Raw genomic sequence first — 20850 nt, 5'->3', positions numbered from 1 at the left:
CGTAATCAGTCACGTGACGGAGAAGCGTGGTTTGACGTGTGTCAAGTGACACAGACGGATGTAACGGAGAACACGGTAAATTTTCAAAATAAAATATAATTCGTATTCTAAAATAAATACGACGGAATTAATGTTAAGTTCTCTGGCCGTGTTATTTTGCCTCCCTACAGCACATACTTAACCGCATTAGGGACGATTAAAGGGACAGAGAAAAACCTTCTTCCGTCCTTGCAGAGTCCGTCCTTTTAAAAAATGACTTGTCGTCCTGCGTCCCCCTTCCAGGGACGGAATGCCCATCTCTGCTGGACAGCACTTTGCCCCAGCTCTGACATTTTTAAAATGTGTTATACTCAATAAAGATGAGTTGATTTGAGTTCAAGAATAAATTCAAAAGTGATGTTTTCACAAGCAAACACATATTCAAACACTCATTATTCTTGCAACCTACTTTGACAGATTCAACTTGACTATTCCTGTAAATGTGTTTGTGTGTGAGCGTGTTTGCGTGCGCGTGCATATTTCACACCTCTGCTATCATGTCACTGTAGCATAACTTTCCCCTAGAAGAACACTCACATGCAAATTTGGCTCACCTCACCTTACTCGATTTTTATTTTTAGGAGGCGCTCCATCGGTGTCACAATGCACACCAACCGAGGCGTGGGCTTATCTGGACAGTCGCACCTCCTCTGACACCCGGCTGACAAGCGCGCGCACGCACACACACACGCGCGCGAACGCGCACATACACACACACAAACACAAACACAGGTTAAAGCCATTGTCAAACTTAAAGTAAAGTTGGATTTTCAAAGTAGGGTTCCAAAGTAGGGTTCAGGTCTTATAGTTGGGTTCACTCATCAGACGTCCGACAAACATGTTTACTCTCGCTTTATTGTTCCATTCCAAGACGAACTTCAGCATCTGCAGCATTCACATGCAAGTTGAGTTTATATAGATACTCTCTTGTCATTTATGTCATTTCATTATGATAACCATTTGTGCTATTACCCGAGAACTGGACATGTTTAGTGGAACCTTTCGGGTCTGGACTGTAGAAATGACATTTCGAATTGGCTAATTGGGCAAGCACATCTCAATAAGGTCTCCACACAGGCTCCTCCCCCCTGAGGGTAAAACACGCCCCTTCGATATAAGCGCTCACCGCCGCCGCCACGCCGCCGTCGTCCCCCACACTCTCGATGGCTTGGTTGGGCGCGTAGAAGAAGGGACCGCTGTGGCTGAGCGGAGGGGCGGGCGCCGAGCTGAGGTAGGAGGCGTAGGCGGCGGGCTGGGCGGCGTAGGACAGGGCGACGTGGCGCTGCCGATGGTGCTGGTGGTGATGCGGGTGCATTCGGGGAGGCGCGGGGAAGGAAGACGTCAGGGCGGCCATCTGGCCCAACAGGGACGGCTCGCCGGACCACAGGGAGGAGGAAGCGGATCTGCAATCTGGAGAGGAGGACTGTGGTTACCCAAAACACGTACTCAAGCCAATCTCCACGCGTTACACATTGTGACAAAGACCCAAATTCAAAGCGCAACGACTACTTCTTAAGAAGTTTGCTTTTTACCTGAAGAGATCACGCCGCAGCTGGACGACCTGAAAAGTGCTGACTCCGCTTCTTTTTGACGCTGGCCTGAAGGGGACATAAAAACCAACGATCTCAATACCAATTAAGCAATTAAGAAAAAATAAAAATAAAAGAATAGACCATCATTCTTCATGTTTTATTTTTGTGTGGGTGGTGGAGGCGGAAGGTAGGCGGAGGGGGCGGTATGTACTGACGCCTGGGCATGCGCGGGCCGTCCACCGTCACCTTGATGGCCCTGTGCAGCGTGGCCACCTGAGGGGGCGTGGTCAGCACGTTGATGAACAGGGTGAAGCTCTTACCTGGAGAGAGAAAAAAAAACAGCCGACAACATCAACTCATGGATAATTAATGTGTTGTCATGTAATATTTATATATATATATCTGTGAGTATTGTTATATTGTTTGTCTGTAGGTGCTGCTTCACCTTTGTTTTTATTTGTTAGCCCATTTATGGAGTCTTCAAGCGATCGCATTAAGAAAACAGATATTCCAAAGGCAAACATGTTTTTTTTTTAAATGTACACCACTTCATTTTTCCTTAGCAATTTTAGTCAAGTGATTGACACCGTTGCGCAGAAATGTCACAAGCTAACTGGCAAATGTTCAACTTTTACGACATAATCTTTTCATTTTCCTTCTACCTCTGCCGCTGCGGCCAATGAAGCGCAGGTCATTGAAGTGGGCGTGTCCCTGCCTCACGGTGGCGGTGGCGTTGCGTAACTCGGCGCTGCTGTTGTCATCGTTTCCCGCCATCAGCGTGACCAGAACGCCGTCTGCGACGTCATTGTCCAGGCAAACTACCTGCACGTTGGAGGAAAATGTCACATGCTTTTCAAAACGACTAATTCGGTCTGCCTTTTGATCGCTTCAAAAATGGCGATTCTTGTGATACCGTACGGGGGTGGTTATGATGTAAATAAGGCCACTGTTATATCACAGTAGGGTGTGAATGCCTGACCTCAACTTTATTATTAGCACGTATGGTGACCTTTCGTGAACTCCCTCGTTAACCGGAAGCCTTGTCTTATGTTGTCAACTCGATTCCAACAGCGCCCTCTGTTGGCTATATGCTTCACAAACACATATCAAGACAAGAAGTTGCTCGGCTAATGAATGGATGGATCAAGAATCAGTTGCTTGTTGAATTTCATCTTGATGAATGGGCAGGCATTACAGATAAACAAGCACCAGTATATGTATTTTTTTCGTAAGTGCCATTTAAATGAAGGCGAGTGCTCACAGTGAACGGCCGAGGCAAGGTCTTGTTGCACCTCCAGTGATGCGGCAGGCTGCTGCACAGGAAATTGGGGCTGTCGGTGGCCACCAGGCCTCTCGGGGGCGCTGCGGCGCGCTCGTGGAGGTAGCGCGTTTCGGCTTCGTCCACGTCGAGGTTGGATGGCGAGGGAGCGGGTCGATGCTTCGTCACGGCATCTGATTGACAACCACACAAAATGTAGAACTTTTATTTATTGTGTTTATGTTATAATATGACTGTGCATATGTCTAAATGGTACGGTTTGTGTCTTTGCTTTGACATTTTTACAAATACTAACAAAACAATACCCATTTATAAGATTCAACACTTTTTAACATGTCTTCAGTATCGCTTATTTTCAATCGAATAAGATAATGCTTTACAAAGGCAAGACTAACAAAAAAAAACACTACCCACCCCCCAAAATGACTTGTTTCACGTAAGACAAAAAAACCCACAAAACAGATATTTACAAAACAATGCAAGATTTATCGATTTACAAAAGTAAAATATGATCTACATCTATTTTCATTGATTAATTTGATTGTAAATTTCCCCAGTGTGGGACGAATAAAGGATATCTTAAAAAATACATAGAATTCAGTTTAATATAGTTTACCTCCGTACCACGTCATCTAAGTGCGACGGGATTTCAAACAAACGACAGCGACGCAGTGCTGCTCAACTTTTGGTGAGTTCTATTATTATTATTGTCTCCCTCTTCTGTCATGTCTTTGTCCTCTTCTGTCGTTTTTTTTTTGCATTTGCGGATCATTGATGGCTCTTTGACCGCACTGTTTGAATACAGAGGAACCGAGTCCTCTTTTATTATTCAGATTTTATTACCGCAGGGGAAGCAGTGCGGTTAAAACACCTGCCGTTGTGTGTGTGTGCGCGCCTGCGAGTTTGTGTATGCATGTACGCCTGCAACTTTATGTGTTGCTCCAATACGGTTGCGTTGTGTCGTGTTGTTTTTAGCGTTTGACGAAGTGTGATCTGTCGATTTGTGTAGACAACCTCAAACCCACAAGTGATTTCCAGTCATTTTTTGTCAACTGTTGTGAATTTAATAAAATAATGTTTATAATTACAATACCTTGCGTGTTTTAAAGCTGTGAAGTTGATGAAAACATGTTGCTGTTATGGACTAAAAAGTGTGTTGACGTCTTTGTTTAGTGACAGAGTTTGTGATTGCTCCAGAGAGGTCACATGGCTGTTTCCGCCATGGCTGCCTCCCGAGAACGCTCTGCGGCATCCAAGACCAGTTTCATACCTGAGATACAGGGCATGATGTATGACTCAACACACACACACACACACACTCAGACTCACTTGTGTCGAGTGTGTGGCTGCTGGCACCGAAGAGACTGTTTGAAGCCATGTCAGCCTGTTTATAAAGACATTACACACGGGCACATGGTTACACTCCACAATACACGCGAAATACATCCCCTGATGAATTTTGACTGAATCAATCACGTTTTTTTTGCTGTCAAATGTGATATGTGTCATGGCCCCCATGCCCCAAAGAAAGCCCACATGGAATTGGAAAACTGCACTTGGGAATCAGTGTTGTGCATCTAAACTACAGCCAAAGTATAGACAATCAAAGCCAATGTATGCAGTGCACGGTATGCATTGCCTTATGTATTACGTGCATTTGGCACATTACAGACCATGAAATATGTCTTGACTCCTCTCTACCACCTCTTTACTTGACGCGCGCAGCAAAACGACTTCATTTTTATCCTCAAGATGAAACTAGCATACATTTAAGAGGATTGTTAAAAATAAAATAAAAAAAATCACGAAGATAGTAGTTACCAAACATTTTAATGGCAACAGGAACAAAAAATATTTTTTTTTAAGCGTTAAAACTGGTCAATTGGCCCCACTTCATAGTCGTCAAATAAAATGATTTTAAAAACTGCTGTGATTAAAGGAAGAAAAGTAAAAGGACAAGTTATATCAAAATGTTTTTAAAATGTTACTATATTTTTAATGAAAGCTGTAATGTACTAGACGCCCAGTGTGGATTTGGCTTTAGAATACAAAATATTGAGAGACAATAGGACGAATTTGCTTCTCATAGTCGTGACACGGAGGTGAACATGGAATATACGTCAACACATTGAGTCTTTGCAGAAGGTCGTTTAAAAATATATATATACTGGAGCCTTTTTTATGTTGTGTTTTATAACACACGCCACATACTGATGCACTCAGCTCGTGTGTGTATGAATGTGTGTGTATGTGTGTGTGTGTTACTCACCTGGTGTGTTGTTGGCGGTCAGAGACGCCTGCAGCCACGTCAACCCCAAAACCGAACCCCAAGCCTCAGCGTCCAGCCCCCAACCTCAAAACTAAACCCCTCTTGGCTTTGTGAGTGACAGCTGCCGATGGCCAGTCATGGCACAGAGGAGGCGGGCCAGGGAAAGATGAGAATGAATGTTGGGGATGTGGTTTTCAATTTTCGGGGTTGTCCAGGAACTAATTTCTCTATATGCAAATGAGAGGTTTGCCCAAATGTGTGTTTGTGTGTGTGTGTGTGCGTGCACGCTAGGTTTGCCCTGGGAGACGCTCGCAGGCCGCTGCACGAGACAGCAGCCCTGGTGGAGGACATTGTGCATACACAGCTTATCACCATGGTAACGCACTGTTTCACACACACATTGACAATGACGGTGTGTCGTGGAAACGTCTTCATAACTTTTAGAAACGTCTGGGAAAAAAATGCAAAAGTTTTCTTGTTTGAAAAAAAAGTCATCAAAAGACAGTCCAACTGAAAAATCAAGCATTCAGCCATCCGGACTCACTGTTGCCCCTATAGGAAGAGAGCGGTACTGCCAGAAAAGGCTGCCCTTTGGATTTAGGAATTTTTAAATTGAACATTTGTACTTGGCGAAATATATTTCTTATCTGAATTGCTTGATAATTTCCACACGACTTAATAGCACACCTTTCCGATCAGCTCCATCAGGCCAGCGAGGGAGCCACCCTCCGAGGTTCAAGGGTCATCGCCGTGGAGGACATCCTCTTCCTGATGCGCAGAGACAAGGTCAACACACACACATGGAGGGAAGAACACTTTTCTTTGGGAAATGGGACTTTTTTTTTCTTGATTTCACAAAAGACAACTCTTTTCAAACTGTTTTTCCACACATTTTAAAATGCAAGACTGTTGGTAAGTATGACTGTAAAATTCGATTTTTTTTTTCCTTTGAAAAAAAAATTAGTTGACCAAAAAATGACGGTCAATTTTTCTTTTCTAGATTCTATCTTTTTGCAAATTCTCAAAAAGAAAGTGAGTACACTCTTGGGATACTTCATACCAACCTTACTTTGCACAGAGAAAGGTGTCAAGGCTGTTGAAGTATCTCCAATTCCGTGACTATAAGTCAAAGCTTCTCAAGGGCCTGGACGATGATGACGGGCAGCCGGAGCAAGGTGAGCGTCTTTCTCCTCTTCCCACCAAATCATAAACTCTGATCGTCGATCATAACAAGGAATTGGGGCGCAGGCGCGGGGTCGAGCACGGTCGCCGGGGGCAACCAACGTCGCCAGCGTCTGGCTCAGGATTACCTGTTGTGGATGGACCACACGGGCGAGCTCCTGTCCCTGGCCGAGCGGCAGGAAATGGACCCCGTCAAGCAAGAGAGGCTGGAGGTGGTCGCTGCCGAGACGGCGTGCCCTTCACTCCCCCCCACCCCGTGGTTTCGGATGAGGGTTCTGATTGTGATTATTATGGGATTGCAGCGTCTGGAGCGTCACAGCAGAGCCATGGACCAGACGCAGTACGCCGAATTCTGTGAGAGTCGACAGCTCAGCTTTGGTAACCGTCTTTGCATCCAGACACGTTTCAAGACACATGAAGCCGTCATCTGCAACTTGATATCCAGAGATGCAGAAAGACAGAGCGTTACCTTTTTCAATAGAGAAAAAAAAAAGTACAGATTTTTTTTTAAACCGTAATGAAAAAAATGACTATCTAGAAATATTAAATCCATTTAGTAATAGACTACATGAATATTGCACATCGTTTTTATCGTATTTATTCTTTTCTATAAAAAAACAAAATGTCTCTCAAAAAAAATCTCAAACCATTTTGTGTTGACATTCGGGTTTTTTTCCCCCGTGATCATAAGACTTCCTTTTATCCCACTTGAATAATCTGGATTCTTCATTTGACATGTTTTTGTGCGCGCGCAGCCAAGAAAGCATCCAAGTTCCGCGACTGGCTGGATTGCAGCAGTCTGGACCTCAAACCCAACGCCGTCGCCATGGAGATACTGTCCTACCTGGCCTATGAAACTGTCGCCCAGGTAACCGCATCATCCATCTACCATTCACACCTTAACGCCCCTACTCCCCCCACCTACCTAAATATATCAATGTTTCCTGGTTGCAGATTGTGGACTTGTCTCTGCTGGTGAAGCAGGAGATGGTGGCAAAAACCAACGCCGTCACTCACGTCATCTCGGCCAGCCACATACACTACAACACACACACCGAGGTACACACGCACGCACGCACGCACGCAAAAGTCGTGTTTCGTCTTTGATTTCTTTTTGTTTTCCTGAGGTGAATTTGACGTGTCATCTTGGCAGGTTAAGAAAGAATCGGAGTCGCCCGAAGCCACGCCTCCCTCCACTCCCGGGTCCTCGCACTCTTCCAAGCCCCTCCTCCAAGGCAACGGAAGCCTGGAGGGGCGAGCGCGGCAGAGGAAACGTAAAAAGGTCAACGTTATCTTCGTCCCGTCCGTGTGCATAAAAAGTTCTGCTCCCAGAAGAATTTGGATTTTTCCAGAAACATGCTATTATCAAGGAAATTTGTATTTGACTTAAAATTAGCGTTGAAGATCACCCCCCCAAAAAAACTCTGGCTTGAGTCTCCGAAGAAATCGATAATTGACTCGAAACTCGGTGTCGTTTCAGAGCTGTCCTGCTGCGGCGGAACCTCCCAGCGGCGCCATCCAGGTTTGTCACATCCGAGAGGCCATCAGAAGATACAACTACCGACACACCGTACGTGGACGCGCGCACATTGCCATCCAAAATGGATTTCCGTGTCCGCACGTGCTGAAAGAATTGTGTTTCTCTCAGAGTGCCTACAGGAGGAACGGGATGGCTTACCTGGCCTGTTGACCCCCCCCCCCCCACCCGTGGAAAACTTTTTTTCTTCTTCTGCTCAAGTTTCGCTTATCATCCACAATCCAACGTTGCGGAAATAAACCGCGCGGGTTGCAAAAATAAACGCAGGACATGGAAAAGTGCATGGAACACTTGGACTCACTTTAATGGATTTCATCTCAGACACGATAAAAAGGATGCGTTCACCGTTGCTCAGAACTTCTGAGCGCTGTTGACCAGGGCGTCCCGCTCCATCACAAGTTCGCCGTAGCGCTGCTGGAGTTCCCGCTCTCGGTCCATCTGACGCTCCACGTCCTCGCGCAGCGTCTACACACACAAAAATATGAATAAAGGCCTCGTTTTATTTTGGAAACCGCGCGTTTGTGTGTGTGAGAGTGACCTCGAGTCTTCTGGGAATGGCGGTGTCTTCTTGTTTCTTCAGCTGACTGAAGGTCTCCAGCTCTGTGGCCGCTTGCTCCACCTAGTGCACAAAATAAGCATAACGCTTCAAAACAGTTTGCAGGGTCGCGGATTCGTCAAGTCTTTGGCGTTTGTTCCAAATGTATTTGTGACGATCTTAATAAAAAACAGCCCGCGAGAAGGACAATGGACTAATTTCACTTTCTGTCAATGAGCAGATGAGCGGTTGAAAGTTTTAAGGCGACAAGAAAACCTCTGGGGATTCATAGCTTGATGATTAATTAAAGTCCGATGCCGACCTGCTCCCAGAGTTCGTTGTGCTGCTTGAGGAGGCCGAGCGCGCGGGACTGGAAGCCCCCCAGGAGGATCTTGAGCTTCTTCTCCAGTTTGGCCGCCTTGCGCGCTTCTGCTGTCATGTGACTGCGGTTCACCTGCAATTCAACCGCAATACACAACGGCCATCAGCACATTCAGAAGACATCATTTACAAACAAAAGAAGCCTCTAAAATGTGAATTTTCATCTCCTTGAAACTGCAGCTTTCCTGTTCTCCAAACGTACATTATACTTCTTGAAAAAAAAAATTACTGAAAACTCAAGAAACTACTTTGCCTAAGAAGTAAAAAGACGACTTAAACCCCCCCCCCCCCCCCAACAACCTGATTGACTTACTTCGAGTTTCTTCTCCACACTCTCGAGCCTTTCCTTCTTGGTTGCCAAATTGGCTCGGGTGTACCTGTTCTGTCCTGGCAGGTACAGGACCTGCGGCGCAAGCGCACGGGGGTGTTATGAGAAACCGCTGGCGCCGCTCATCTCGCCCGTGAGTATAAATAGGAAGGCGCAAAGCGGACCTGGCCGTAGCATTCCTCCCAGACTTGGCAGTAGGCCTCCATGCTGAGGTCTCCGTGGCCCATGCCCACCTTCACCACCTCCATCTCGGCCGCCAGGATCGCTTTGGCCTGATGAGTCAAAACACGCACAGGAACGCGCGTTGGACTTTTTGGTTTTCACTGTGCTTGTTATTTTATATTTTTTATATAAATTGTACTTTTGTGTGTTTTTTAATATATATTTTTTTAGGTTTTAACGCTCTTGTAACGGAAAACACACCTTGTCCATGTCCTCGGTGCTGACAGCGTTGTAGGCGTGCGCGTCCAGGTAGGCGATGTGCAGGGCGTTGTTGGACGCGGACGCGGGTCCTCGGGCCTTGGCGCGCTGCAGCTGCCCGCCGGCCGCGGGGTGGTGAAGACAGTCGTAGTGCATCATGGTGATCATCTCCTGCTTGATCAGCTCCTCGGCCACCTGCAGGTCGTTCAGCTCCATGGAGGCCGGCCGCAGCACCGACTCGTTCACCTGGTCACACGTCAACGGGCTCACTGGGATGATGCGCGTGCGTTGCGCGTGTGCGTTGCGTGTGGGCCGCGCGCTACCTCGGCGGGTCTGGGCAGGTGGCGCTGTACGGCAGCGTGTCGCAGCTTGAGCTCCTTCTCCCTCTCCGCGTCGCGTTGGGCCTGACGAGCGCAGAGACACGCGCGTCAATATTGGCGCGGCGAGCACCGTAAACTCAGCGGCAACACTTTTGTCTACCATGTGAATTTCGATGCATCCGAAATGTCAAGTTGCGTCTCGGTGTGTGGGTGTCGAACCTGCTTGCGGGCCTCGACGTCGGCGGCGTCCTCCACGTAGCCGACCTCCATTTCGGTCTCTTCCAGTTCTTTCTCGGCATTTTCCGGCAGGACGATCTCAAAGTCGTTTTTGGGCACAGGAAGTGACATCAGGCCCTGCCTCAGTTGCTGCAGACTTTCGCGGTGCTGCCCAGGAAGGCACAAAGTCGCGTGGACGTTCAGTCGGTTGCCAAAGCCGCAACTTTTTCCTTCTCCAAGATCACTTTTCTTGACACATTTCAGACTTTATTTTCATTGTATTGATTAAGGATTTATGATTGAAAAAAAAAAACTAAAAGAATCCGACTTTTTAGTAAACAAATGACTTTTCCCCCCTCCCTCCCACCCCCTCCAGCCCGCCCTGGCAGCACTTGGTAGCTCCTTCAGCCAGAGACTGTTACACCCACGCTGCAAGAAGGAGAGATACCGACGCTCGTTCCTACCGACTGCTGTCAGGCTAATGAATAAAAAATAACAATCATAATAATAATAATAATTTTTATCCATTTGTGTTCATATTGTATTTAATTGAAAGATGTTTGTTGTTTTTTTTTTCTCTTTCTCCTTTCTTCTTTCTACATACATTCTTGCTGCTGGAGGCTGTAAATTTCCCCATTGTGGGACGAATAAACGATATCTTATCTTATCTTAAATAAGATCTTATGGTCTCATCTTTAAAAAAAAAAAGACTTCCTCAAAAAATCTTGGTTTTAAAAAATATCCTCTTTGTACTGACAAAAAAAGGACTCAAAATAATTAAAATACAATCAGAATGTTTTTAAACCAACTGGACTGACAACATTTTTAAAACTTGACACCTTTTCAACGAAAAAGATCATTTTCCATTGAAAAGAATGCAGAAAACAAACCAACAAATTACTTGTGGAAAAGAAAATGATCATAATAAGCCAAGGACCCCTTAAAAAGGGGACTTTTTTTTTTTCCTGACCAGATGTTTGGCGTAGGACGGGTCAGCCAGCTGCTCCTCGCTGTTGATGTTCAGTTTGTCCCTGAGCGGCGTGCGCGCGGGTGTCAGGCCGGGCGTCGCTGACCCGCGCGGCGTCAAGGCCTCGCCCGCTTGCGGGGTCATGCCCTCCGACCCTTGGCCGTGGCCAGGAGTTCTGGGACGGATAAGGCGCCCAAACTTTATTTTGCCGCGCGTCCACATTCGGCGGGGCGGGGAGCGCGTTTTCCGCCGGTTACCTGAAGGGGGTGCTGAGCACGGTGTTGGGGGTTTGCACCTGCTGCCGCTGGGGCGTCACGCCGCTGAAGTCGCTCTCGTGCAGCGGCGTGTTCAGGCCGCCCTTCAGCGGGGTGTCGATGTTGGTCAGCGCCATCAGATTCTGAGCTTCCTGGGGGGGGGGGGTGAAAATACAAACCCAAAATCTTGACAGATGCCCTCCAAAGTAGGGTTTCAAGGCCCAAATGAGGGTGTGAAGGCAGAGTTTAGTCTTGAAGCCAGCTGACCTGCATGATCCGATCCTGAGTGGCGGGCGTGCGCGGCGTGCGCAGCGCGCCGCTCATGTTGTTGGTGACGCTGTACTCGGAGAGCAGCGCCGAGGAGGCGCCGTTGGCGCTCTCGCTCTCCTCGGCCGCCTGGCGGGCCACCTCGCTGGCCACGCCCATCTTCACCACTTCCTCCAGTTCGGCGTCGCTGATCTGCCGGGCGAGAACCACCAAATCATCAGCGCGTGGCACCGTGGGACGCGGCCAGGCCGAGGATTTCCTTCATCAAGGTTTGCCCCCCGCCACCCCTCCAAATATTCCCCCCCCAACATGAAAGTGGTCCGTGGCATATAAACGGTGTAAATGATGTCGTCACCTGCGGCGCAGGCAGGACCAGTTTGGAGCGCTTCTTGGTGAACTCGGCAACGCCGCTGGTCTGCAGGATGGCGGAGGGCAGGTCACTCTCCTTCTTCTTCTTGATCTTCTGCTTGTCCTTTTTGCGGTCTCGGTCCTCGCGCTCGCTGAAACCGCAAACATGGGGCGTGGCACCGGGGGTCACTCGCTCTCAACTCGTGCTCGCGAGCGCCAAGGCGGGACTCACTTGCGCAGCTCGCCGTCCAAGTGCTGCTGCCGGAGACGCTTGAAGTTGGGCGCCAGCGGGTCGTAAATCTCCATGCTGGTGTCGTAGAAGCCCTGAAAGCAGGCAAAATGGCCGCTCAAACATTCGGCTCCTGTTGATGCGCGGGATGAGGCGCAGCGAAGGCCCCCCCGGTTCAAGTCGCTCGAGTTTCAGCACATTTTCAAGGCTTCTCAAGATTCCCCGAAAAGCATTGAAAGGAATTCAAGTTACAGAGGCGGGTTTCTTTTCAAAGGGGATCTCAGCGTTGTAGTCCACGCCTCGCTTCTTCTTTCTCTTCTTGCCGATATGGATGCCCGCCGCTCGGAGCTCTCGGCGCTTCTGCAGCGCCGCCAAACGCCTGCAAACGGCGGAACCCGCGCGGTGAATATCGACAGCTCCGAGAACCGGCTCGATCGGCCAAGAAGCAGAAAATGTGACCTGGCTTCCTCCAGCTGCTTCTCTCTGGCCTTCCGCTTGGCCTTCTTGCCCTGCGTGTTGGCCAGTCGAGCTCGGGCCTCAGACAGCATCTCCAGTTCATCTGGAAACATTTGCGCACCATGATCAGTGCGCTTTCAAGAGGCATTTTCTTTTCTGCTTAAAATAATCCAAGCCAAAATGATGGTTCGAAAGCAGGGCTTCGCGTTTCAAAACAAGGTTTCGAGCCAAGACAGCAATACCGAAATAAATGCATTTGAACTGGACCACCCCCGCAGGTTGCTCGTCGTTTAAGGGGTACCTTCATCCATGTCCACGGGGTCCGGCCGGGCCGGTTTGGTCTCGGGGTTGGGGTCGATCTCTCCCGGCTTCAACTTCCTGGGGTCCTCTCCTACTTCCTCCTCGTTGTCTCGCTGTGCCGCCTTGTCACTAAAATGACACACAGATGCAAACGTGTGGGGGCGAGGCCCACCGGGGGTCGAGCGGGGCGGCGGCGGCGCGCGAGCATACAGCAGATATTCGTAATGCTCCAGGCACTGGGCGGCCGTGCGGCCTATGATGGGCGCGATGGTTCTCCACTGGGTGGGCATCAGCTTGGCCAGATGAAGAAGCTTCTCCTCCTCCTCTCGGGACCACTCTGTTTTCTTAATGCTGGGGTCCAGCCATTCGTACCTGAGACCAAACCAGAGACGCATCAAGACGCAGAGATTACAGCCAGGGGATCGTGGCAGGTAGCGCTGGTTCCACCTCTGCCTCAGCGTGAGCCAACCCCCCGAAGATCAGCCATTTAAACGACAAACTCACCATCGGGCTTTGCACTGCTTGGCCGACTTGCGGTGCAGCAAAGAGGCGATACGGGACCACTGATTTTTCCCATATTTCATCACCGCAGCCTTGAGGATTTCATCCTAGAAATGGCAGATGAGTGAATAATTTCCATTTGGGTTAAATTGGATTTCGCTGTCCACTTGTGCTAAAGGACAGTCGATTTTGGAATCCGGCCTAGTGAACAAGTACATTATTGAGTCCTGTAATAATTGTTGCAGCTTGTGTTTGACACATTACATAAGGGTTGAAATATTGCCAGTAAAACTTTAGTAATTAATCAAATATAGCAGACGCAAACAGTTAACTCGTTCATTTTTGCGGTGAGGATTGAATAAATTCTCAGACTCGTAACACTAAATATCCGATACAGTATTCAATTCGATCAGTGTTAGTTGCAGCCTAATTGAAATGTGTGTATGGATTTGATACCCTAATTTTTAAAATGGAAAATCTTAACGTGGTTTACTCTGTCCCGCTCTACAATTGTATGCTCACGTGAAACTGCATCTTACACTTTGTTCAATACCAACATAGAGCTCGGTTCGGCTCCACCAACTTCATTTCGTGACGTTGGTTGACAAATTCAAAATGAGAATGATATATTCCCTGACAGCAAGGCCGCCATATAAAAAAACAATAGCGCCTTCTAAGGCATTAGTCTCCTTAACTTTGTAGCTAGCTGGTAGCTACGTGATGCTATACTTCGTATTATTTATTTACAGCTAGCGGGGTTAGCACGAGGCTAACCCCGCTAGCCGTGTATCTGCGCGTACCTCCGTATTGCGCCAAACGCCTCCTTTTATCATAATACGCGGCATCTTGGCGTCTTTGTTTTCTTCTCTTCTTCCACTGGAAACAAAACAAGTAAGTAAGCAAATGTAAGAAGCACACAGCCCGCAAGACGACTGAGCGCTCGCGGAGACAAACAGGAAACGTGTGACGCCCCTTCTTCGGATTGCAAAGAGCAAAATGATAAGACTCTTCACGGTGCATTACTGCCCCCAGTAGGACAAATCTGAAACGACACAGCAGCAGTTGAGCGCACATTTGAGTCAAAAAAGGCATAGTTAAGCTAAAAAAATGAGGTGTGGATGTTAAAGATGAAATATAAAGTGCTATTCACAATTGTTTTTCACATTTTACATTTGTTTCACAGCATATAATTGTTATTATTGTTATTTTTATTCAGCAGCCTGACAGCAGTCGGTAGAAAATCAAATTTTAAATCAATTTTCAGTATATTTTTACTGTTTGTAGTTCACACACATTAAATTCAACTGAAGACTCCAACATTCGATTCTCTCTTCTTTATTTCCGAGAAAAAAAAATATCATCGTGGGCTATTTTTGACCAGCAATGCATTCCATCAATTGCTGTCTTACATTTAAAGAGGAGGGAAAAAAAACCATAGCAACATGCTATCTGGCATGATAATGTATTTATTTCAAGATACGTTTTTACCCATTGCGCACAAATGACAACACAAACTACAGGCACAAGTGCTCCCCTCCCACCCCACGTTAGCACGACACGCAGAACACATCAACATGAGTACAGACACGCACAAACCAAGCCCACGGAATGGTCACGACGGGAGGCGAGCAGTGAGCGATGATGTCACAGAAGAGCGCACGTGACCAAAAAGGGCCACATGGAGTGAGGCTAAGAGCTAAAATATTACCACTGAGCACTACAACAACCCATAAATCATTTCTATATGGACATCATAAACCTTTTCTGATCATCTCACATTCCCCACCAAATAAGCAGCACACATTTTTTACATCCACTCATTCGTACTTTCTCCAAATTACAATAGCGAATGAGTACCTGCGCGTGTGAGGAGGGACACACGGAGGCGGTCTACAGGTGATGCTGAGCTTGTTGGGAGGGGTCGCATGCAGACTGATATGTACAAATTCACACACATCCCCCCCCGCTCTATTTCAGGTCTCCGGCGTCCCCCTGGATGGTCTTCTTAATGCGCAGCAGCATGGTGGTGAGCCACTGGTCCAGGCGGGACACCGAGTCAAATTCCTTGACGGCCTCGGTGAAGGCTTCGCTGTTCTGCTCCTCGTGGGCGTCCAGAAGTTTCTGTGTGCACCGCGACGACGAGGCCGTGTCAAAATAATGCAAACCATCACCAACATTGGTTCCTTGTGGTTTTCAGGACTTTGTGTTTTTGATTTCGATTTTCCAGCGTACCACTGCAAGTGTTTTTGTTTTTGTCCTGGTTTATCGCAATTATTATTATTATTTTTTTTGCTAAGTGTCATTACAGTTCTGATTCACGTTTTTTGACATTGTTTGTACAATAATTTTGTGTTAGCCATTGCTCAATCTCTCGCAGTATGTCATGTGTTTGTATTGTTTTAAGAGGGCATTTAGACACCTTAAAAAGTGCCCTAAATGCAATAAAAAAAACATGCCTCGAAAGTGTTTAAAAAGGGTCTTTTCGATAATGTGGATTTGGGATTTCACTTCTTGGCGAGCCGATCTGGGACGTAACTGCCATGATGAAGCGCAAACTACAGTGTTAGTGTGTATTTTACTTTAGGTTCATTTAGTTTCAGGACACATTGATAAATATTATTTTTAGACTTGTATATAATGTATACAGTATAAATATAGTTGTTGAAATGGAAAAAATCAGACGTAAAAAAAAAAAAAAAAAAAAAGCAGACTCAAGTAACCAATTTATAGCAGTATCACTTCTGGTTTGTGCAGCTTTCCGAAAATATGACCACACATGAGTACAAAAGCAGACAGCTGCATGCTACACGCTTAACACCTTCCCCCCCCGAAAAAAAATAGAGAAGTCAACAAATACACCTTACCTTCAAAAGTTTCAGCTCTCTTGAATCGGAAAAAGCGGGGAACATCTCCTCATACTTCTCGATAGCCAACTACAAACACAGTTCGGCGTGAATTGAAATATTCAAGTCATGCTAAAAATAATAACGGATTGGATGCTCGCGCGCGTGCGTGTGCGTGTGCGTGTTTGTGAGACCTTCGCGTTGAGCTCGTCCACGATGAAGTGACACAGCGAAGCCTTGAAGAAGTATTCTTTGGCGTTGTACTTCAACAGAGGATTGTCCATGGTGCTCATGGCCACCTGCAACACGTGCGCGTGCACAATAAGAGTCCAACCTGCTTCATTGCGTCTCTGCCCTTCTAAACATGCGGCAATTGCTTTCAACACAAAGGGGGGTTTCTTTTTTTTTCTCAACATTTTTATCGCACCATAGACCAGGAGACGAGTCTAAATCGAGCACAAGGATGGTGCACCCGAAGTGGTCCAAAATGGCAGCGCGCGGGCTAGCTCCGCATCTGGGGGACCAGTATTCCGTGAAGTGCTGAAATTAAACACCTGAGATGCCACAAGATGGCGCCAAAGCATGCGACAGTGCGGCGCGCGCTACTCTGACTTAAGCAGGGGGCTGGCTCCTTTCTTTCAGGTATTTTGCTCGTTTGAGTTATTCGAGTGACGGTTGCAGCAAACATAAAACATCCGTCTGAAGCGCTACCTGTTCATAGATCTCGATGGCCTTCTGGTACTGTTCCAGCTGGGCGCTGTAGTGCCCCACCTTCAGCAGGCACTTGTTGGCCGAGCTGAAATGACACAAGTGAAGCGTTTGTGTTTACCGACGCGCCGGTCGCCGCACAAAAAAAAAAAATACCTGTTTGACTCTTCGCCTTTGTAGTAGTCGGCCGCCTGCTCGTAGTGGGCGATGGCCTGCGCGACAGAAAGGCCACAGTGAGCAAAGCTCGTCTTGCACGGTGGAGCACAAGCCGACTCGTGGCGCTTTCACCTTCTCAATGTCAACCAGCTCCGACTCGTAGATCTCCGCGATGGTGATGTGGTGTTTGGCTGCGATGGTGAAGCGACCCTGCAAGGTGATGTTTGTCATATTTCATCAATCCGCGACAACGTGACGGCTGCCGCACAGCACGCGGCTTTGAAATAGTCACCGAAATGACCCCACAAGGTGCGATTGCTCATGCTGCATGGTGTGTGAATGATCATGTTCCAGTTCCATATCAAGGCAATACTGCCGTTATTGCTTTTCATTTCACCCATATTCTGAGAAATACTAGACATATTTCATCAATATTTGGCAATTCCTTCTTTTTCCACGGCGATGTAAAACTACTGTTATTACAGAGTAATTACATAGGAACAGCAAGCATAACGCACAATCCACGCATTGTTTAGTGACAACTCATTAATCATGACCGACTGATCGATAAACAACATTTAGCTTTTTATCCTCTGTTATTACAGAGTAATTACATAGTAACAGCAAGCATAACGCACAATCCACGCATTGTTTAATGACAACCCATTAATCATGACCGACTGATCGATAAACAACATTTAGCTTTATTTGAATGCGGCAGTGCTCCCCCCCCCCCATAGCCGTCGAAGTACAGTAGTTCCGCAAGAAATGTGACAAAAATTGCACATTGACTGCCAATTTAGTGTCACTGAATTGAAACGCTGCGTGATACGAGCCTAAACGCGAGTTAACACAGGCCTCGAACGCACATCCCGCGGCCCGCGCGGTCACCGGCGCACACTCACCATGTCGGTGTAGATGTCGATGGCTTGATTTAGACAGCTGATGGCCTCTGCGGGGAAAGCAACAACCGACATTGACACGAGCTTGCGGGGATCACGCTTGAAGACGGACGGCGCTTCTCACCTTGCGGGTCGGCCTTCTTGTAAGCGTTGCCCGCGTCCACGAAGCTGGTGGCCGAGTCCAGTTTGTTTTGAAGCTGCATGTGGAGTCGGGCCGCCTGGCAGAATGCATTGCCGGCAGCTAACACACGCACGCACGCAAACATACACGCTGAGTGCCAGTTTGCGCATGAGAGTTGCTCTCAAGTTGCAGTGCTGCTAATTAACACAATGACAATTTCCAAAAAAAAGCCTCTGCGGTCGCACTTTGGATTTTGCACGCGACTGTCCGTCCACCTTTCAATTGCGCCGAGTCACAAATGGCCGTCGAGCGAGCGCTCATTTACACGTGCCCGTCCAGCGGTCATCTCGCAATCGTGCGCGTGCGCGCGTGTTTTTTTTCTCACCGCTCCAGTTCTTTGCCATCTTGAACATGTTGGCTGCTCGCGCGTACATCTCGCAGGCATCCTCCACCTTGTGGTTTCCACTGTAACACAAGCGTGGACACGCAAACACAAGCACAATGCATTGACCGCCGCTAATGTCGTAGCTCGCGCCCCGACGGAGAAACGCAGAGAACGGCAGTCGCTTTGTTTACATTCCAGCTTCAGCAAGCCGACGTTTGAAAATAGAGAGGAGACACTTTAAGTACGGCATTCCCTAAAGAAAGAACGTACGCCACATTCCCCTCTTTGGTGCCGCTGACACGAAGCCAAATTTTTTTGAAGTAGGCCGCGCGGAAAACAGACGCGAGCCATTTCAGTCATGAGTTTTGAGGACAGAGATGACTAAATCAGCACGTTACTTCTAATAATAAATAAAATAGGGGGGAAAAAGATGATTGACCTAAAATGTATTACATATAAAAGGGAGAGTTCTCAAAGATGAAACGCAAGTATTTCGCTAAAACCTGAACTGTACCCCACCACTAAACTTTTGAGCCATTTCAAGTACGGTCAAAATATAACACGTAAGCTAAAAATGCTATGTGTGTCTCTGTTTTCAGTAGGTCGAACATTAATTTGGGCAATCTCACGAAAAGACGCGACCTCTCCGGAACCACGCCCAGTTGCACCTGACGCGCATGCGCCTCTCATTCATCGCATATGACGCGCCGACGGCGTCTCGACTACGACGCGCCTGGTGGCGTCGACAGGGCGGCCTAACGCTCCGCGCAGACCCCGCAGAAGCGGACGGGGAGGGAGAGGGACGACACACGCGCGGTACGAGGCGAGCAACCGTCAACGTTTGGAAATCCGAACGAACGGCACAAAATGCTCCCACGTCGCCGTGAGTGACGAGCAAAACGAATCAACGCGGAAAGAACGTCCTGAAATAACGGCGTCACGTTCATGGAAGAACGTGCCGCATAAAGCAACGCTTGACGGAGGTTCCGCAGACGTAAACACACGCACGATACGCAGTCACGCGCGCGCGCAGCGGCCATTTACCCGAACATTCCGCCGAGAAAGGAGCCGGACGCTTTGACCTTCTTGTCGGCGTCGGCCATGAGCTGCATGGCCTCCTTCTCTTTGCCGCTGTTGTCCATGTTGGCCCGCAGGTGGCTGTGCGCTGGTCAAGGTGATGGCGGGGGGGTGACGCCACGAAAAGGGCCCGATGTTCCGCAGTGGAGGCGATGGCGAAGGGGGAGCGCAGGCGCGAAGACGGAAGAGCCCCCGGAGGCGGGAGGCGGGCGCAAGGAGAGAAGAGCCCGCTTGAGCTGGTGCGGAGGCTCAGGGCAGCTCGGCGATGCTCTTCCTCGACGGCAGGGTAGGGCGGGGCCTCGCGATCGCCCTCCGCTGGACGAAAAGTGAACATCAGAAACCCGAAGGCCGTCAGCTTTTGTGCCACGGCGATCAACATACGATGACAAGACCGCCATGTAATTAAAACGCCTTTTAAAATGAGATTCAACGAACAGCTTTGCACCCTCATTTTATTTAACAATGAAATGACATCACGATATCACGGTGCTTTTATTGCAGAGTGTTCATTATGATCACGCTTTTTGGGGTGGGGGCATTTTCTCATGACCAAGAATATGAAGAGCAAGATTTTCCCGATGTGCTGTTGAAATGAGATCCAGTCCAAATAAAGAACTGCAAAGCATGCACTGAAGAACGCTCAATATTTGGCACATGCGGACCAGTGAATTCTGGGGGGGGGAGAAATCAAAAATTTCCCGCCAAAAGGTTGTTGGATGCAGTTGAAAGTTCAAATGCAAGAAGCTCCTTTTTTCCTTACGAGAACAAAACGACAACCACAAAAAAAAAAAAAAATAATCATCACAAATAACATTTGTTCGTCCTTATTCACGAGTCCCGTTGGATCGTTGGGATGCTGCAACTCCATAACAGTCGTCGTTGCGAAAAGTTTTCGCGTCATTGAAATAAGCGCGGCGGCAGACTTCATGCGGAGAGAGCGAGAGAAAACAAAAGGCCAAAAGACATTTCGGTCGAACACGTGCCGCTTGCAGACATGACCGATGACCCCCCAAAAGTTGATCTTCAGTCTTAGATTTGACTTCAAGTGAATCAAGAGAATATGAAAAAAACATACTATCACTACTACGACTGATAATAATCAAATAACGGAATCCAAACATGCTTCAACCGGTTGAAGGTCCAGGATGGAGGATTTAGTTTGGGTGTCGGCCAAAACCAACAAAACCAAACGGGCTATTGTCGAGGCAGGAAGCTTGGAAGGTGGCTGAATAGGTAGCAAGGAAGGCCTCGTCGCGAGGAAGGAACGTCGCGAGGAGGAGGTAGACAGCCGAGTAGGA

The 20850-nt window shown here is 47.9% G+C and overlaps 4 protein-coding genes across 7 annotated transcripts; 1 reads left to right on the top strand and 3 right to left on the bottom strand.

Annotated features, from left to right (window-relative positions):
* Positions 1 to 876: 876 nt before the first annotated feature.
* On the bottom strand, positions 877 to 6585 carry LOC127609870 (runt-related transcription factor 2-like). Of its 3 annotated transcripts, XM_052079418.1 has the most exons (9): positions 6430 to 6585; positions 6184 to 6332; positions 5120 to 5887; positions 4180 to 4234; positions 2833 to 3023; positions 2234 to 2393; positions 1787 to 1891; positions 1572 to 1637; positions 877 to 1449 (listed from the first exon to the last, which is right to left on the bottom strand). In XM_052079418.1, the coding sequence occupies exons 4-9, from the start codon at positions 4226 to 4228 to the stop codon at positions 1097 to 1099; spliced, it is 924 nt and encodes a 307-aa protein (XP_051935378.1). In that variant the 5' UTR covers positions 4229 to 4234; positions 5120 to 5887; positions 6184 to 6332; positions 6430 to 6585; the 3' UTR covers positions 877 to 1096. The 3 variants fall into 3 exon arrangements, with proteins under 3 accessions (XP_051935378.1, XP_051935380.1, XP_051935379.1); XM_052079420.1 differs by lacking the exons at positions 1787 to 1891; positions 6184 to 6332; positions 6430 to 6585 and having other exon boundaries at positions 5120 to 6173; XM_052079419.1 differs by lacking the exons at positions 5120 to 5887; positions 6184 to 6332; positions 6430 to 6585 and having other exon boundaries at positions 4180 to 4694.
* Positions 3432 to 8428, top strand: LOC127609869 (transcription initiation protein SPT3 homolog). The gene is made up of 12 exons (XM_052079416.1): positions 3432 to 3538; positions 4024 to 4139; positions 5411 to 5495; positions 5819 to 5905; positions 6198 to 6294; positions 6368 to 6513; positions 6604 to 6679; positions 7057 to 7169; positions 7256 to 7360; positions 7455 to 7583; positions 7782 to 7871; positions 7950 to 8428. The coding sequence occupies exons 2-12, from the start codon at positions 4057 to 4059 to the stop codon at positions 7989 to 7991; spliced, it is 1053 nt and encodes a 350-aa protein (XP_051935376.1). The 5' UTR covers positions 3432 to 3538; positions 4024 to 4056; the 3' UTR covers positions 7992 to 8428.
* LOC127609868 (cell division cycle 5-like protein) lies at positions 8118 to 14356 on the bottom strand. Its single transcript, XM_052079415.1, has 19 exons — positions 14161 to 14356; positions 13364 to 13467; positions 13070 to 13231; positions 12861 to 12988; positions 12563 to 12662; positions 12356 to 12482; positions 12107 to 12198; positions 11882 to 12026; positions 11527 to 11718; positions 11263 to 11411; positions 11009 to 11180; positions 10042 to 10206; positions 9826 to 9906; positions 9506 to 9748; positions 9247 to 9354; positions 9068 to 9157; positions 8696 to 8827; positions 8377 to 8457; positions 8118 to 8303 (listed from the first exon to the last, which is right to left on the bottom strand). Exons 1-19 carry the CDS (start codon positions 14203 to 14205, stop codon positions 8190 to 8192), a joined length of 2430 nt encoding a protein of 809 aa, XP_051935375.1. The 5' UTR covers positions 14206 to 14356; the 3' UTR covers positions 8118 to 8189.
* A 452-nt stretch (positions 14357 to 14808) lies between these two features.
* Positions 14809 to 19938, bottom strand: LOC127609877 (beta-soluble NSF attachment protein). 2 transcript variants are annotated; one of them, XM_052079431.1, is made up of 10 exons: positions 19520 to 19938; positions 18476 to 18555; positions 18094 to 18210; positions 17973 to 18019; positions 17200 to 17277; positions 17068 to 17123; positions 16915 to 16999; positions 16398 to 16502; positions 16225 to 16293; positions 14809 to 15481 (listed from the first exon to the last, which is right to left on the bottom strand). In XM_052079431.1, the coding sequence occupies exons 1-10, from the start codon at positions 19615 to 19617 to the stop codon at positions 15329 to 15331; spliced, it is 888 nt and encodes a 295-aa protein (XP_051935391.1). In that variant the 5' UTR covers positions 19618 to 19938; the 3' UTR covers positions 14809 to 15328. The 2 variants fall into 2 exon arrangements, with proteins under 2 accessions (XP_051935391.1, XP_051935392.1); XM_052079432.1 differs by lacking the exons at positions 17973 to 18019; positions 18476 to 18555; positions 19520 to 19938 and having other exon boundaries at positions 18094 to 18201.
* Between the last annotated feature and the right edge of the window lie 912 nt (positions 19939 to 20850).

Source organism: Hippocampus zosterae, chromosome 11 (genome assembly GCF_025434085.1).
Source record: "Hippocampus zosterae strain Florida chromosome 11, ASM2543408v3, whole genome shotgun sequence".
Classification (NCBI taxonomy): Eukaryota; Metazoa; Chordata; class Actinopteri; order Syngnathiformes; family Syngnathidae; genus Hippocampus; species Hippocampus zosterae.
Note: the sequence above shows the minus strand (reverse complement) of the source record. Positions and strands in the feature narration are given on the sequence as shown.